We start from the raw sequence: 17,569 nt of genomic DNA on the forward strand, positions 1-17,569 counted from the left end.
AGAAAATAATAGTCAAATGTTGATTTCTCTATCAGTACTGACCAATACTTTGTGTTCTGTGTTTTTCAGTCACAAGTTGGAGGTGTTGCTAGACGAGGGACAGACGGTGAGGCGAAACAGAGACAGACACCATATCTGTAAAGTCATCACGTGAGTACCCGTTGCTATGGTTACTGGCTGGTAACCAATACTGTTGACCCGTGTATACTACTCTGCTTATTCCAGCGTCGCGGACGACGCTGGTATCTGCGGTCGGGAAAGACTTTCCACGAATTTGCCACAGGGCGCCGCCATGTTTTCTGTGCTCGACTGCGAGCAGACCACAGGCACATTACACCCAAAATTCTTGTAGGCATACACAGACGCAACATAGCATATACAGACAATAACACCAACAACACTTCAACTGCATATGAAAGGAATAAAAATAAATCCGCAAATCAGTCGCGCACAATACACCAGTTAGAAAAACAAGGAGTACCAAAGCGGCGTGCAGAAACTAAACTGACTCGGAGACTGAGAAGAAACATTTATCACACGATGTGGATAGCAAACATTAAAATAAAACAGATAAGTCAAGCAAAAAATAAACACAAATATCGAAAACACAATAAACAAAGGTAAAGAAAACAAAAAGAGATGCTTGCCGACAGTCAGTGTGTGTGTGCGTGGTTTGCCGTGTGCGTCAGCGGGGTGTGTGTGTGTGTGTGCGTGCGCGTGCATGCGTGCGTAGGCTACGTTCTTGCGTGTGTGCGTTCGAATGAGAAAGAAGAGAGAGAGAGGATTGAACAATGAGGTCACGTTCTCTGTCACATGAATACATATACACACACTGAAGGCTACTTCGGACACGAACACTTGCCAACAACTGTGGTTGGACATGCTTTTGAAATGTAATATTTTTTCGACATGATTTCTGGACATACGAATCCCGCTGTGTTGCCTACTGATGTTGCGAATGATGAAGGTTTTGAGTTGACTGACCTTGAGGAGGGATTGCATCAGGCGTTTATCGTCTCAAATTATATCCTTGCTACTTTTCAGGAGTCAACTATTGCCATTCATGGTAACTTGGATAGTCAATGTTTTTATTTGTTTGATTCCCATCAAAGAAACAGAAATGGTAACCATTCTTCAAATGGCGCTGCAGTTTTGATGTCATCAAGTTAATTCCTTTGCAGAATTGATTGATTTTCTCAAAAGCCATTATCAATGTGTTTATCAATTAACACCTGTTCATTTCTGTCCAACTGCAATGCAAACTCAATGTGGAGGAAACAAGGATTCATTACAAACAAGTCATCCCTGTACATCAACAGATTTATGTACCTCAATCAATACTGCTAGTATGAGTGACAGGAATCTAAAAGAAAAAACAACCAAACGCAAATGTACTACTACTTCTACGACTCGTTTGAATGTAAAACAGAAATGTAACACTATCTGTGACAATGACGGTTCTACGACTCGTTTGAAGGACAGTATAGATCGAACCTTAACCCACAACTACGACAATTTGTGTCAGACTTTTTTGAACAGGAAAATATGCCTCTGTTCAACAGTAACCAAAACATGGAAGATGTTTTTGAAACTTTACAGAAATGTAACACTAGCCTATCTGTGACAATGTTGCTTTTGAATTGAACCCATTTGTTGAACAGGAGAGAATGTTCCTGTTCAACAGTGCCCAAAACACTGAATCTGACGTTTTTGAATCTTTTCTGTCATCTAACTGAATCTGACGTTTTTGAATCTTTTCTGTCATCTAACCCAATTGCTCATGACTTCATCGATCTTGAACATGCCTACTTTTCAAAGAAAGACAGACAAAAGCGAAATCTGCATGTTAGCCATCTGCCTGAAATGGTCAATGCACTTTTGTAAAATTGTCACAGCTCTTATGCACTTTTGTGAAATGGTCAGTGCTGTTGTGCACTTATGCAAAACTTGGTGCTGTGCTGTTAACATTTGAACAAAATGCATTTTGTTCAAATGTTTAGTGCAACTTGCTACTATATAATCGCTGTATGCGCTTTGTGGTAATAATGCACTGTTGTGAAAAGTTTGCGCTAAATGTTGGCACTATGCATCATTGTTGGAGCACCCTCCTGTAGATGCACCATGCTGAAAAATGTACTTATGAATCAAGCATTGACTGAAATAAACAATTTATATATCCAGCACAACATGCAATTCATTAACTTTTGACCCTAACCTTTAACACTTCCCAAAATAAATCTTTGGTGGACATTGCATCGACGCTGTTCATTTTGAATGAACATTTTTCTTGTCAAGTGATGCAGTGAGACTTGATTCTTGAAGTTAACACATTTCTGTAGTGTATGTACCACATTCAGATAATACTGAATTGTATTGTGTTGTGTTGTATGGTATGGTATGGTATAATCTTGTGTTGTATTGTATTGTATTGTATTGCATCGTACTGTAAGAACTCGCATCGTAAGGGTAAACAAGTCGCGTAAGGCGAAATTACTACATTTAGTCAAGCTGTGGAACTCACAGAATGAAACTGATCGTAGTCCGCCGCTAGTGCAAAAGGCAGTGAAGGTGACGAGCCTGTTTGGCGCGGTAGCGGTTGCGCTGTGCTTCATAGCACGCTTTACTGTACCTCTCTTCGTTTTAACTTTCTGAGCGTGTTTTTAATTCAAACATATCATATCTATATGTTTTTGGAATCAGGAACCGACAAGGAATAAGATGAAATAGTTTTTAAAACGATTTCGGAAATTTAATTTTGATCATAATTTTTATATTTTTAATTTTCAGAGGTTGTTTTTAATCCAAATATAACATATTTATATGTTTTTGGAATCAGAAAATGATGAAGAATAAGATGAACGTAAATTCGGATCGTTTAATAAAAAATATTTTTTTTTTACAATTTTCAGATTTTTAATGACTAAAGTCATCAATTAATTTTTAAGCCACCAAACTGAAATGCAATACCGAAGTCCGGCCTTCGTCGAAGATTGCTTGGCCAAAATTTCAATCAATTTGATTGAAAAATGAGGGTGTGACAGTGCCGCCTCAACTTTTACAAAAAGCCGGATATGACGTCATCAAAGACATTTATCGAAAAAAGAAAAAAAAACGTCCGGGGATATCATTCCCAGGAACTCTCATGTCAAATTTCATAAAGATCGGTCCAGTTGTTTAGTCTGAATAGCTCTACACACACACACAGACAGACAGACACACACTCACACACACACACACACACACACACACACACACACACACACACACACACACACACACACACACACACATACACCATGACCCTCGTCTCGATTCCCCCTCTATGTTAAAACATTTAGTCAAAACTTGACTAAATGTAAAAAAAGGTCACTTAATTCATTTCTGGCAATTGCTGTTGTAACAATTTCCGTATAATGAGTACCTGTTTAGCGAGAGGAGAGCTATTTGAGCTAGAGAACTAAATACTAAAGAAAAAAACAACCCACTAAAACACGCTGCAAACAGCAGTCTTCGTGTCCCTATTTATGCACATGTACTTGTGTGCGCTGGTGAGTGTGCTTATTTGTAAGATGTTAATGGCAAACAAGCTTTGCAGTTCTCCAAGTAGTAACGACACTTTATTGCATCACATTAAACTTATCACTTCTCGCGCAGACTATAGGCTACTCCACAACCTACCTCATTGTCTCAACGGCAACATTATTTTACACCATCGCCACATTTACGACTTCCACCTCTTCAAAGAAAGTCAGAAAATCAATGACAATAAAATGCAACACTCTAGTGGAGATCAAAACAAATAAAATGCAACACTCTAGTGGAGATCAAAACAAACCAAGTCAGCATACAAGACAAGATAACAGCGCCACCGCGACTCTTTTGATGTAGGGTCGTGTTTCCCTTGACACCGGGCAATGCGTGTGCCGGGGAATTCTGGGATCAATTTTTTCCCCTAATGGCGTCTTCCGTTGGCATGACATGGCTCTGCCCTTGTCTATTTGGCTGATGCAAATTGGACCTGTGGTGTCTTGAAACCAAAACATGTTCAATAGCTAGCACATGCTTCTTGTCAGTCTGTTGGAAGGCTTGACTTTGACTTCACATAACTTGAAACCCACTATTTATTATTAATGAAGACGTTCTGTTGAGCTCAATAGGATTGGGAGCAAAAAGTTTTTTGCAGTCTTATCGTTGAAATAGAAAGAGAGGGGGGGGGGAGAGAGAAAGAGAGAGAGAGAGAGTGTGAGAGAACATTACTGGCTATTGGAGTGTTTTTCACACATCTCTGTTCGTGTTTTATTGTCCTATATCATAATTAAGATAAGGAACTGATGGATCATCGTCAGAAATGAAGTATTTGAACTAATTCCTCTTCAAACAACGAAACAAACACACAAATGTGTAAATAGTAAGGGCGGGAGGGGGGAGAGAGACAGAGACAGAGACTGTCAGAGGGTGCACCGAGAGAGAGAGAGAGACAGAGACAGAGGGTGCACCGAGAGAGAGAGAGAGAGAGAGAGAGAGAGACAGACAGAGAGAGAGAGACAGACAGAGAGACAGAGACAGACAGAGAGAGAAGACAAGAAAGGGAAACAATACTGCGTTCGTAAGCACTACTGCCACTGCCAGAGAGAAAACGCAGAGCTAGATGATCAATACCCTGCAGACACAATGCGAGACAAGGGACAGAAAACAGAACAGCAGAGTGCAGTTTATTCGATTCTTTACGACCTGTGTGTCCCACGTACGCATGCATAGTGTATGCGTTCAGTAGCTAGGATGGGTTGTCGATCACTGCGTGGGTTTTCCCAGCTCAAGGCGATCGAAACTGTACCCTCGGGTCCAATCTTTATGTGTCGCTAAAGGTGATGTCAAACGGTGACTTGAAGCGTCAAGGAAAGACGCAGTGGTGCGTGAAGAGAGAAAGGGGGTGGGGGCAGCATTTGGCGGAAGATCCTATCAGATATTAATTGTGTCTTACTGTGTTCTGTGCAATTGATCGGCCAAACATTACAGTCACACAAATCAAGCAGTTGTGGCAGGGAACAAAACAATAAATGAGTTGTTAAAATGTACTGTAAAACTTTTTTTTTCAACACACACAGACCCAAAGAAAAAGAAGAAGAAAAAGAAAAAGTGCATAACTAAAACAAAAAATTACAAAATAAAACCCAACCAAAAAACACACACACGAAAGCACACAGAATAAGTAGGACAAAAAAGAAGACGAAGAAGCAGCAGAGAAAAAAGAAAGAGAATAAAGGCACCGACAGTCAGTCACAGGTACAATTTGAGCAGCTGCACCCACCTTTTACAAAAAAAAGTTTTATGGCCAATTTGAAATAAAGATTGAAGATAAAGGAGCACTTGCTGTACCTCAGCCGAGGTCTGCCTGCAATGCTTCACTGGAAATGCCTTTAATGATCAGTGAACAATGGAATCGGCCTGCCTCTTTTGTTTTGTACATTTTGTGCAGCGCTTTCTTCCCTGACTTATTTTATCCTTTGGTTGTTGTGTATGTTGCAGAATTCAGCGAGCGTGGCGAGCCTACCGAGACAGAAAGTCACAGTGCACCAACACACCCACACACACACCCACACCACAACATGCCAGCAACGTACCGCACCACAAGCACCCCAGACACCTCAGGCCACGCCAGCCACCGCTAGACGATGAGGCGACCATCGAACACACCATCGACAGAATCATCAACCTCGACGACATCCACATCACAGACGATGACGACGACAGCGGCGAGGACAGCGACACAGAAAGCGCCGCCGGCACTCGGACCATGACGTTGTCCACGCCGGAAGAGAACCAGGACAGGTACGGGGTTGAAGGTCGAGGTCAAAGGAACGAAGGTCAAAGCCAAAGGGTCGAAGGTCAAGGTCGCGAGAGGTCGAGGTCAAGCTCACAGCTGAGGGTACCACCGTTGCCGCCTGCAGTGACGAGAAACCTGGCGGACAGCGAGTGCGAGTCTGTTGTGTCGGACTACTCGGAGCTCGGTGGGCCCCTGAAGGATCTGGAGAGCGACCTGGAGCTAGTGGACAGGGAGGAGCTCAGGAACTACACCTCCCCCTTCCTCCCGGACTCTCTCGTCCAATCCTACCCCTCTTCCAACTCCTCGGCTTTCTTCTCCCCCTCCCGCTCCTCCCCTTCCCACCCCTCCTCCTCCTCCTTGCTGACGAGGTCTGTGTGTGACGCGACGTCCTACCAGAGACGGACTGGAGAGTGTGAGGGAGAGTACCAGCGAAGGATACGCAAGCTCAACTTCCTCAGCCTAGCTCAGGAGTTCGCCGAGCTCAAGCGGGTCAACGCCGACGCCAATCCTCTCGACTTCCACCTCAGTCAGAGCGGCTTGGCCAAACCTAATACTTCTTCAGACAAACGCGGCAGCTTGTCCGAAGCTGACCAGTGCTTAGAATTAGACTCGACAGACGGAACCATGGAGAAAGACTCTTCTTCCGAGCGCGGTAGAACAGCGAAGCCTGCTTCCGCTAAAGCAGAGAGCCAAGCGTCTGCTTCCGCTAACGGAGAGAGCCAAGCGTCTGCTTCTCCCGCCAAGGGGGACAACTCCGCGGCAACTTCCGCCAAGGGAGACAAATCCGCGGCAACTTCCGTCGCCAAGGGGGACAAATCCGCCACCGTGGTGATGAGGGACCACTCCGCACGCCGCGGTATTTTGAGAACCCAGCGGAGGGAGGGGAGGGAGGGGAGCACCAAGCGAAACAGCCACCACGGCGGTACCCACACCCCCACCACCCTCGCCCAGGAGGCCAGATCGTCCCCCGGCTTGGAGCGGCGGTTCTCCCAGCCGGTAGAGGGCGACTTCGAGGTGTTCACCATGGACTCCAGCGTGCCCGCCATGAACTGGGACCTTTTCGAGGAGCAGCTGCAACTCGCTGCAGAGGAGGAGAGGAAGATGCTGGAGGTGAGTGTTTATTGTGGGTGTGTGTGTGCGGGGGGGGGGGGGGGGGGGGGGGGTTGGAGAGAGATGAGGAGCAGTAGGTGCAACTCGCTTCACACGAAAAGAGAATCAGGCTGGCGAGAAGTAAGATTTGGTGGTGAATTGGGAGGGGGTCACCGGTGGGTTGTGTTTGTGGGTGTGGGTGATTTGTGTGTATGGGTATGTATGTGTGTGTGTGTGTTGGGTGTGTGTCTGGGGGGGGGGGGGGGGGGGTTCTGATAACATGGCGAGTGTTTGAGATGATGTAGCATTGTTACAACAGTCTGCAGGGCAGAGGTGCGCCACGGGAAACTGTCATGCACACAAATGGGTGGGGTAGGCAGCTACTCTTTCGGATTGGTTGAAATTGATATTTGTCGTGATTCCGGCCACCAATCGGACCCAGCTTCTTGTTCCCGGTCAGTTGGGTGGCACCTAGTTCCGCTTCGCGCACCTTTGCCCAGGTGAGCGGCAGCGCCGAGTTATGGATGGCTGGAGATGACGAGCAGTAGATGCAACTCGCTTCACAAGAAAAGAGAAACAGGCTGGCAAGAAGTAAGATTTGGTGGCGAGTTGGGAGAGGGAGGGGGTGACTGTTGGTGGCGGTTGAGATAGGGTTGGTGGGTGCAGTTCTTTGTTTTGGGTGGTTTTTTTCTGAACTGTAAGTTTGGTGGTTGAGTGAATGCATGTGGTTTGTTTTACACACAAGGCAGATTGGGTGTTTTCGGATGGGGTGAGGATTTTGGTTGGAATGAATATGTGTCTGTTCGTTTGCATACATGCATGAATTAATACAGTGTTTGTCTGTCGATCTGTCTGTCTGTCAGTGCGTGGCATGCCGCATACATTTCTTGTCTGTCTGTGAACGCCTGTCTTTCTTGCCTCTGTGCACATGTCTTGTTGCGTCGTGGTACAGGTGTGTTTTTGTCCGGTGATAATGAGTGTGGCATCAGTTTATCGCTATGTTTTGGGCGACACTGCACGCTGAATTTGCAGTGACAAACTGCTACACCGGATTTTGCGACAAATTGTGACAGCCTAAGCTAATATTAGCAGCAAGTGACTACGAATGTCACAATCTGTTAAAGTTCTGCGACTGGCACATTCTTTATGCCCAGCCTTTAGGAGGGCTGCTTGTTCCCGATCTTTCCAGCAGCAGTCGATAACTTGAAACAGTTTGTACGGTGTAAGGCCAGTAAGTGCGCTGCAGCGAAGAGGGTTCGAATTGAAGTTGTTCCCCTTGTATCGAGAGTGGAATGTTTCCGAGTGGTCGAGTTTCAACGTAGAGGTTCTCTTCGTTGTTTTGTTTTATTTTAATTTAATTCAATTGCAATGTGTTGCCGAATGAGCTCATGCAATAAAATGGTAACAACCAAGCACTATGTTAATGGTTTGCGAAGAACCGCGAAGTGAGTACATGTAGTAGTATCTGTGAGCAGTAGGACCCCCCGCGGGTTAGGGGGAAGAATTTACCCGATGCTCCCCAGCATGTCGTAAGAGGCGACTAACGGATTCTGTTTCTCCTTTTACCCTTGTTAAGTGTTTCTTGTATAGAATATAGTCAATTTTTGTAAAGATTTTAGTCAAGCAGTATGTAAGAAATGTTAAGTCCTTTGTACTGGAAACTTGCATTCTCCCAGTAAGGTCATATATTGTACTACGTTGCAAGCCCCTGGAGCAATTTTTTGATTAGTGCTTTTGTGAACAAGAAACAATTAACAAGTGGCTCTATCCCATCCCCCCGCCCCCACCTTTTCCTCGTCGCGATATAACCTTCATGGTTGAAAACGACGTTAAACATTAAATAAAGAAAGAAAGAAATCAGATTCGGAAACCCTTAATTCATGTCTTGAAATAAAGTGCAACTCCACAACGCACACCTCCTCCCCCCTCCCCCTCCCCCTCCCCCCCCCCTCCCCCTCCCCCTCCCCCTCCCCCCAGCATTAGAAGTGCGGAAGGCAGGGATGAAATGATATTCTTCGAATCGGACGAGGTTCATTTTAAAATTCTCCACTTTCTGACCACATTCTCTTTGTCTTTTCTCCGCCATAACAGGGGATGTTTTTCGGCATATAAGTCGTCCTGTATATATGTGTGTTTGCTTAAAGAAAATAATATGCTTAAAGCTTGAAACGTGGTTCTATTGGTTTGAATTTAAGTAAATCCGATGGTCAGAGAGGAATTCAACGATATGCTTAGCTGGGAAAACCTGCTCTATAGCTTTAAGCCTTGTGTACAGCCTGCTGTTTTAAACTTCAGATTGCTACCTCCCTTGTGAAAAACATCTTTTGTCTCTTTTTTTTAACATAGAGGGGGGAATCGAGACGAGGGTCGTGGTGTGTGTGTGTGTGTGTGTGTGTGTGTGTGTGTGTGTGTGTGTGTGTGTGTGTGTGTCTGTCTGTCTGTCTGTCTGTCTGTCCGTGTGTGTGTGTAGAGCGATTCAGACTAAACTACTGGGCCGATCTTTATGAAATTTGACATGAGAGTTCATGGGTATGATATCCCCGGACGTTTTTTTTCCTTTTTTCGATAAATACCTTTGATAACGTCATATCCGGCTTTTTGTAAAAGTTGAGGCGGCACTGTCACACCCTCATTATTCAATTAAATTGATTGAAATTTTGGCAAAGCAATCTTCGACCAAGGCCGGGGTTTGGTATCGCATTTTAGCTTGGTGGCTTAAAAACTAATGAGTGAGTTTGGTCATTAAAAATCGAAAACTTGTAATTAAAATTATTTTTTTATTAAACGATCCAAAAACATCTTATTCTTCGTCATTTTCTGATTCCAAAAACATATAAATATTTTATATTCGGATTAAAAACAAGCTCTGAAAATTAAAAATATAAAAATTATTATTAAAATAAAATTTCCGAAATCGATTTAAAAACAATTTCATCTTATTCCTTGTGGGTTCCTGATTCCAAAAACATATAGAAGAGAGATAAAGAAAAGCGTGCTATCCTTCTCAGCGCAACTACTACCCCGCTCTTCTTGTCAATTTCACTGCCTGTGTGAAGGGCGGGGATGTAGCTCAGTCGGTAGCGCGCTGGATTTGTATCCAGTTGGCCGCTGTCAGCGTGAGTTCGTCCCCACGTTCGGCGAGAGATTTATTTCTCAGAGTCAACTTTGTGTGCAGACTCTCCTCGGTGTCCGAACACCCCCGTGTGTACACGCAAGCACAAGACCAAGTGCGCACGAAAAAGATCCTGTAATCCATGTCAGAGTTCGGTGGGTTATAGAAACACGAAAATACCCAGCATGCTTCCTCCGAAAGCGGCGTATGGCTGCCTAAATGGCGGGGTAAAAACGGTCATACACGTAAAAGCCGTGGGAGTTTCAGCCCATGAACGAACAAACAAACAAACTGCCTGTGCATCGAGCGGTGGAGTGACGATGCTACGAGTATACGCTCTTGCTGTAAAAATGCAGTGAGTTCAGTTTCATTCTGTTACTTCGACAGCTTGACTAAATGTTGTAATTTCGCCTTACGCGACTTGTTGTTCTTCTTTTTATATTTAGTCAAGTTTTGACTAAATATTTTAACATCGAGGGGGAATCGAAACGAGGGTCGTGGTGTATGTGTGTGTGTGTGTGCGTGTGTGTGTGTGTGTAGAGCGATTCAGACTAAACTACTGGACCGATCTTTATGAAATTTGACATGAGAGTTCCTGGGTATGAAATCCCCGAACGTTTTTTTCATTTTTTTGATAAATGTCTTTGATGACGTCATATCCGGCTTTTCGTGAAAGTTGAGGCGGCACTGTCACGCCCTCATTTTTCAACCAAATTGGTTGAAATTTTGGTCAAGTACTCTTCGACGAAGCCCGGGGTTCGGTATTGCATTTCAGCTTGGTGGCTTAAAAATTAATTTATGACTTTGGTCATTAAAAATCTGAAAATTGTAAAAAAAAATAAAAATTTATAAAACGATCCAAATTTACGTTTATCTTATTCGCCATCATTTGCTGATTCCAAAAACATATCAATATGTTATATTCGGATTAAAAACAAGCTCTAAAAATTAAATATATAAAAATTATTATCAAATTTTTTTTTTCGAAATCAATTTAAAAACACTTTCATCTTATTCCTTGTCGGTTCCTGATTCCAAAAATATATAGATATGATATGTTTGGATTAAAAACACGCTCAGAAAGTTAAAACGAAGAGAGGTACAGAAAAGCGTGCTATCCTTCTCAGCGCAACGAATACCCCGCTCTTCTTGTCAATTCCACGTGCACTGCCTTTGCCACGGGCGGTGGAGTGACGATGCTACGAGTATACGGTCTTGCTGCGTTGCGTTGCGTTCAGTTTCATTCTGTGAGTTCGACAGCTACTTGACTAAATATTGTATTTTCGCCTTACGCGACTTGTTACATTTAGTCAAGTTTTGACTAAATGTTTTAACATAGACAGGGATCGCGTTTACCGGTAATTTCCGGTATTTTACCGGTTAAGAATCGCCAATACCGGAGAAAAAAAAGCGGATGTCGATCGAAACGAGGGTCGTGGTGTATGTGTGTGTGTGCGTGCGTGCGTGTGTGTAGAGCGATTCAGACCAAACTACTGGACCGATCTCTATGAAATTTTCTATGAGAGTTCCTGGGATTAATATCCCCGAACGATTTTTTCTTTTCTTTGATAAATGTCTTTGATGACGTCATATCCGGTTTTTCGTGAAAGTTGAGGCGGCACTGTCACGCTCTCATTTTTCAACCAAATTGGTTGAAATTTTCGTCAAGTAGTCTTCGACGAAGCCCGGACTTCGGTATTGCATTTCAGCTTGGTGGCTTAAAAATTAATTAATGACTTTGGTCATTAAAAATCTGAAAATTGTAAAAAAAATATTTTTTTTATAAAACGATTCAAATTTACGATCATCTTATTCTCCATCATTTTCTGATTCCAAAAACATATAAATATGTTATATTTGAATTAAAAACAAGCTCTGAAAATTAAAAATATAAAAATTATTATCAAAATTAAATTGTCGAAATCAATTTAAAAACACTTTCATCTTATTCCTTGTCGGTTCCTGATTCCAAAAACATATAGATATGATATGTTTGGATTAAAAACACGCTCAGGAAGTTAAAACGAAGGGAGATACAGAAAAGCGTGCTAACCTTCTCAGCGCAACTACTAAACCGCTCTTCTTGTCAATTTCACTGGCCACTGCCTTTGCCATGAGCGGTGGAGTGACGATGCTACGAGTATACGCTCTTGCTGTAAAAATGCAGTGAGTTCAGTTTCATTCTGTTACTTCGACAGCTTGACTAAATGTTGTAATTTCGCCTTACGCGACTTGTTGTTCTTCTTCTTTTTCTTCTTCTTCTTAGCCCTTTTATGTGTCTGTTTGTGCATGCTAAGAAACATATGACGCCCGCAGTTTTTCAAAGCTTTTGTGTAAGCTGTATTCATAGGAAGTAATATGTTTAGCCTGATGAAGTCATCAGCATTGCTCAGGAACGCATTCTTTTCAAGAGTTTGAATGGCTCGAGGGCTTATTTATCGGCTTGGTATTTAGACTTTAGGCACACAAAAAAAAGTTGTATGTTTCCTCCGGTAACATGGCTACAAAAAAATAGGGTAGGTAGGTAGGGATTTATTTTTGTTTTGTTTTGTTTTGTGGTCAGGGTAGAAAATAACTATACAGTGACGCAAAGAGACTGGACTTACTATACAAAGAGAAAGACAACACATTACAAAACAAAGGAGACAAAAGGGATGCGGGGTTATCCCCCATGTGTCGTCTGCCGTCTGTTACTTTCGTTTTGACGCTGTTTTTTTGCTTTTTTTAAAAAAAATGCAATAAAAAAAGTCTAGGGTCGGCGGGAAAAAAACTAGGTAGGGTCGGGTGACCAGAAACATACAACTTCTTTTTTTTTTGGCCTTAGAGGCGTGTTAACGACGTTGTGTAAGCTAACACTGTATGTACGGCGTGTGGTGAAGAATTGAGTTGCTTTGATCGAACTTTTATTTAGAAAACCTTTTGAGTTCGTTGTTGCATCTGACACAACAGAACTGCAAAAAGTGAACTAGGTTGAGTTTTTTTCTCGGCCATACACTTTTAATTCTTTCTTTCTTTATTTGGTGTTTAACGTCGTTTTCAACCATTCAAGGTTATATCGCGACGGACATTTTTAATTGAAGGCGGCCCGATTTGCAGTCTTGTTATTGACGCACCAGAACATTTTAAACGATGACTCTGCCGTTTTGACATTTCCTCGGTAAAGTTCTGCCGGCATAATTATTCGAGAGTGAATTTGGTGTGCATATATTGTTCTATGTCTATCTGTCTGTCTGTCTGTTTGTATACTTCTGCCTGTCTGTCAGTCTGCCAGTCTGCCTGTCTGTAGGCTTATTATGTCTTTCTTTCATTCGAACCTTTCCTGTCGCATTTCCTGTACGATCTCGTGCACGTAAGGACGGTACCATTTAACTCGACGAAGCGTGGTTAAAGAAGTGAATCATCATGTCATACTGGTGCAGCAGTATGGCGTTTAAAAAAACCAAAAAAAAATAACATTATCCTTAGGGAGATATCGTGTATAGACGAAGAGAGAGTGAGCCAACATTTATTGTGTCTGCTGAATGGCGAACACAAGGGTGAATCATCAGTCTGAGGAATACAAGTATAATAAAATATATATATGGGGGGGGGGGGGGGGGGACGAGAGACTAGAAGGAGACGGGGGTGAAAAGTGTCGGTTTTCAGGCGACTTGGGTAGAGGTTGGTTAAAGATGCTTCACCGCTTCAGTCAATTTTGACTGTCCTTTTTTGGGGTTAATTTTTTTAAATTATTTATTTGTTTTTTATTCATTTACCGTGTATTAACTTACCTGATAGTTTTGTTTATTTATTTTGTTATTCATTTATTTATTCATTGATTCAATTATTTAGTGATGTATGTAGTTGTATTTATTTGTTTATGCTATGCTTACTTTTAGCAATTAAGACGGCGTTTTCTTTTTACTCCAGAATATAACATTATTTTTGCTGTGCCATGATTTTAGTGTCTGAATTAAGATTTGAAACCAAAAATATACTACTGTACGTATAATTGGACGTTTCATGGAATATGCAGTGTTTGTCGTTAAAGGCGCTGTGTTGGGGGAATTGTAATCAAATGTGTATATCACCTGATCTGATTCTCAATAGTTGTCCAGCTAACCACATCAGAAACTAAGTTACACCACCTTTTACGAGCCCTAGTACTGGCTTTGCTTGCATGATATCGATAATATTGATCAAGTAAAGCTACTGGACTTTAAAGCGGCGATGAATGCGTGTACGTGTATCGCCGCTTTAAACTCCAGTAGTGTTTGCTCGTTATATATAAGGGACACCCGTTGAGCGAGTTTTTGTACTTTAACTTCATGTCAACATGACTCACCGTCTGTGATACCTGTGATAGTTACCTTTACCTGATTCTGCCTTCTGATCCACAAATACATTTGCATAATATGATAATAATGTTTATATAGCTTCACAATCAGCGGACATGCATGAACTGTCAAGTTTTACTGCTGTGCTCGGTGTTAACTGTCACGTGGATGGCGTTAACAGGTCATTTTCGCTATTTTCCTGGTGAAATCGAACATGTCTGTTACAAAATAAGCTACTGGTCCTACCTATGCTGGTTGATTGTGTCTTACTAACTTGGTTGGTGCGGCAGAATTTTGTGAAAACCGGGAGTCGTACTAGTGATGATCAAGGTAACGGCTTGAAAAAATTGCTTTTAGAATCACTCCTTTCAGAGTCATCGGCGTCTCATCGAGTGTTTGCTGAGTACTCACATGTTCACACCAACATGTTCTTCTCGACTGGAGATTGAGCGGTCCGATCCAAGGATTATCATCGTGTGATTGCCCTCATCAATCAAAAGTGCTGACTGTGCATTCTTATGAGAGTTGCCCTGCCTGTGATTGATCGACGGAAGGCTGTCGTGGCAAGCTCGGAATTGTTTTGATGTGAAAGGCTGACAAGTGTTCTATGCAATTACTTCCTTCTTTCTTTCTGCGTTCATTGGCCGCAACTCCCACGTGTACTCTCGTGCACGAGTGGGATTTTGTGTGTTTGGTCGGGGTTTCCTCGCCATTTCGGCAGTCATATACGCTGTTGTTTTGTGTGTGTGTGTGTGTGCGCGCGCGCGCGCGCGCGTGTGTGTGTGTGTGTGTGTGTGTGTTTGTGTATGTGTTTGTGTGTTTGGGGGAGGGGGGGGGGGTTACGTACTTGAACCTCATCTTCTGACAAAAAATGGAGTGCAAAACATGCTGGAATTACCACTTTTATGACAGCAAAACCACGTTCGTTCATCTGACCAAGATGACAAGAGAGCATAAGTCCATCTGCAAGTAATCACATCTGCCATAGGTTGGAGATCTAAGACCATATGTCTCGACCTGTATTTATCTCTCTCTGGACTGTACACAGAGATAAGAACAGCCTCGCTTTCACCTAGATCCTGCCTAAAAACAATGTTCAGACCTCATGTTCAGACTCGGCGTAATAATACCGAAAGGACTACTTTTTAGCGGTCAAGTTCAGTCGTCCGCATACTCGAAAGTGAAAAAAAGATGAAACGTTTTGCTACAGTATCGGAGGATGAACTGTCGAAGAAGAAAAAGAATCTCGTGCCAACCACTACGCAGAAGACCATCCGAGTTGTCCAGAAGAAGTTCTGAAACACGTCACGTTCCAAATCAAAAGACGACATTCTATTCTCTTACGTCACTATTCTTGGTTTACGGTACCATTCGGCGGCTTTGCTACGAGTATGCCATAGTCTTGGTTGGCCGAGACCTTGAGGTGGAATGCGAGTGATTAGGTTTGTTGATTTTGCTCGGAGAAGTGGTCCGTGTTCAAGCAAGTTTCTTTCTTCTTTGAAAACAAAAACCCTAAGACCAGTGAATGTCGAGATATATATGTTAATTGGATCTGTGATCCAAACATGGCTTTTGGTCAATCTCGATGGCAGTTTATTCCACTCGCCCTACGGGCTTGTGGAATAAACTTCCATCTCGATTGACCAAAAGCCATGTTTGGATCACAGATCCAATTAACGTATAATGTTTGTTGTCGAAGTGCGACTCACAGAAGTGCAGTTGTTTTGAATTGTTGGCTTTATAATAGAGAGAAGAGCAAGCCACAGGACTGATTTCACGTCTAACACAATAGTGGGACTTGTCCGGGGGTTCTCACTGTCTCAGTAGTCCCAGTCATAAATTGGTTGCTGACAAACCTTTACCGCGACAGCCAGACAAGACAGCTCTGTGTCTGTGCATAGATGTGTATTATGACGGGATCGCCAACTCGTTGCGCGCGCTCACCAAGTAGCGGAAAGCGGAAAAGACGATTTTGACAGTAACTTTACTTCCGGTGCAGTCTTTCAACACATGGAGAAGAAGGAGAATTTCGAAGGGGAGGTGGAGTTTGTGGCTGAGGTATGTGAAAAGCAAACAAAGCAATACAAAAAGATCATTGCTGATGATTGAAATGAGTCATGTGAATCAACAATAAAGATTGATTGTGGACGGCACGTCATTATTTTTGTTTTTAACACTTGAAACGCGAGAGCATCTGACACACTGGTAAATCCGAAGCTGTGCACTCAAGCTGATCAGCAGATCGTTTTTCTGCAGAATTCTCGCTCACATCGGCCACTATTTTAGCTCAGCGAACCGACAAATTTGCAACAGAACAATTTCTGAGTGTTAGAAATTCGGCTGTAGATTTATAGATACCCTTTCTATTCCATGGTTGTTGTTTTTTCAGGGGGAAAGTACCGACATCTCAATCGCTGAAAAGATGACAGCATCACCACAAAAGAAACTCCAAGAATTGCCAAAAGTAAGTAAAAATATTGACAGATCTATGTAAAAGACTATGAAAATTTAGAACTGGAACAACAGATATTCAAGAAATAACCGATAAGTGATATATTATAACTGAACCATTGATAGGTCTATGATGCATGGAAGTTAAAAATGGTGCAGGAACTGAAGTCAGATCAACACATCAAAAAGATCAGTGCAATATATTTGTTTTCTCTCCCCTCTTGCATATAGTCTATATGCTTGATGTCTTCTGTTGTTTTTAAATTCATTGTCACTTCTAAATTGCATGCTTTATTGCAGAACGCTTGTTCTTTCTGCCTTTCAACTGCCTTTCACCGGAGCTCAGAGAGCTTGTCGACCTATTCTCCACCAAATCGTTCAACTTCAAACGTCTATCAACTGCCATTAATAGCTATCATCCAGCTATTTGTATGGACAGTTAGACTTATTTCTCTAGAAATTTAGTTTTACTAAGGGTTTATTGTTCTGCTTTTTTTCAGACATTCCGTCCCGCACCAGAATTGCCAGAGGTTGTTGCAACTACAACTTTGAAGAACTGTGTCGTGATGTACAGCAGCTTCCCGAGTCATGGTGCCTCGCGAAGAACGAGGGGAACCAGGTGGTTAAGGTTGTTGTGCTGGAGCCTGGAGGCCAGCTTGGTTAAGGTTTGACTTTGAGTCAGCATTTTCAGTGATTTTTCTACGCAGCCGATGGTGTTTGGATTTAAAGTGTAAAGGAAAAAGTCCCTCCTGAAGCAGCGTGCTGCAGTTTAGACTG

The 17,569-nt window shown here is 42.6% G+C and overlaps 1 protein-coding gene across 1 annotated transcript in view; it reads left to right on the forward strand.

The window, feature by feature from the left end:
- LOC138945486 (serine-rich adhesin for platelets-like) overlaps positions 1-17,569 on the forward strand; it is a 252,698-nt gene that overhangs the window by 131,831 nt on the left and 103,298 nt on the right. The window contains exons 6-7 of the mRNA XM_070316917.1: positions 70-150; positions 5,527-6,934. Coding sequence (XP_070173018.1) covers positions 70-150; positions 5,527-6,934 — 1,489 coding nt within the window. The remainder of the gene's footprint in view (positions 1-69; positions 151-5,526; positions 6,935-17,569) is intronic.

The sequence above is a fragment of the Littorina saxatilis genome, linkage group LG13, assembly GCF_037325665.1.
Source record: "Littorina saxatilis isolate snail1 linkage group LG13, US_GU_Lsax_2.0, whole genome shotgun sequence".
NCBI lineage: Eukaryota > Metazoa > Mollusca > Gastropoda > Littorinimorpha > Littorinidae > Littorina > Littorina saxatilis.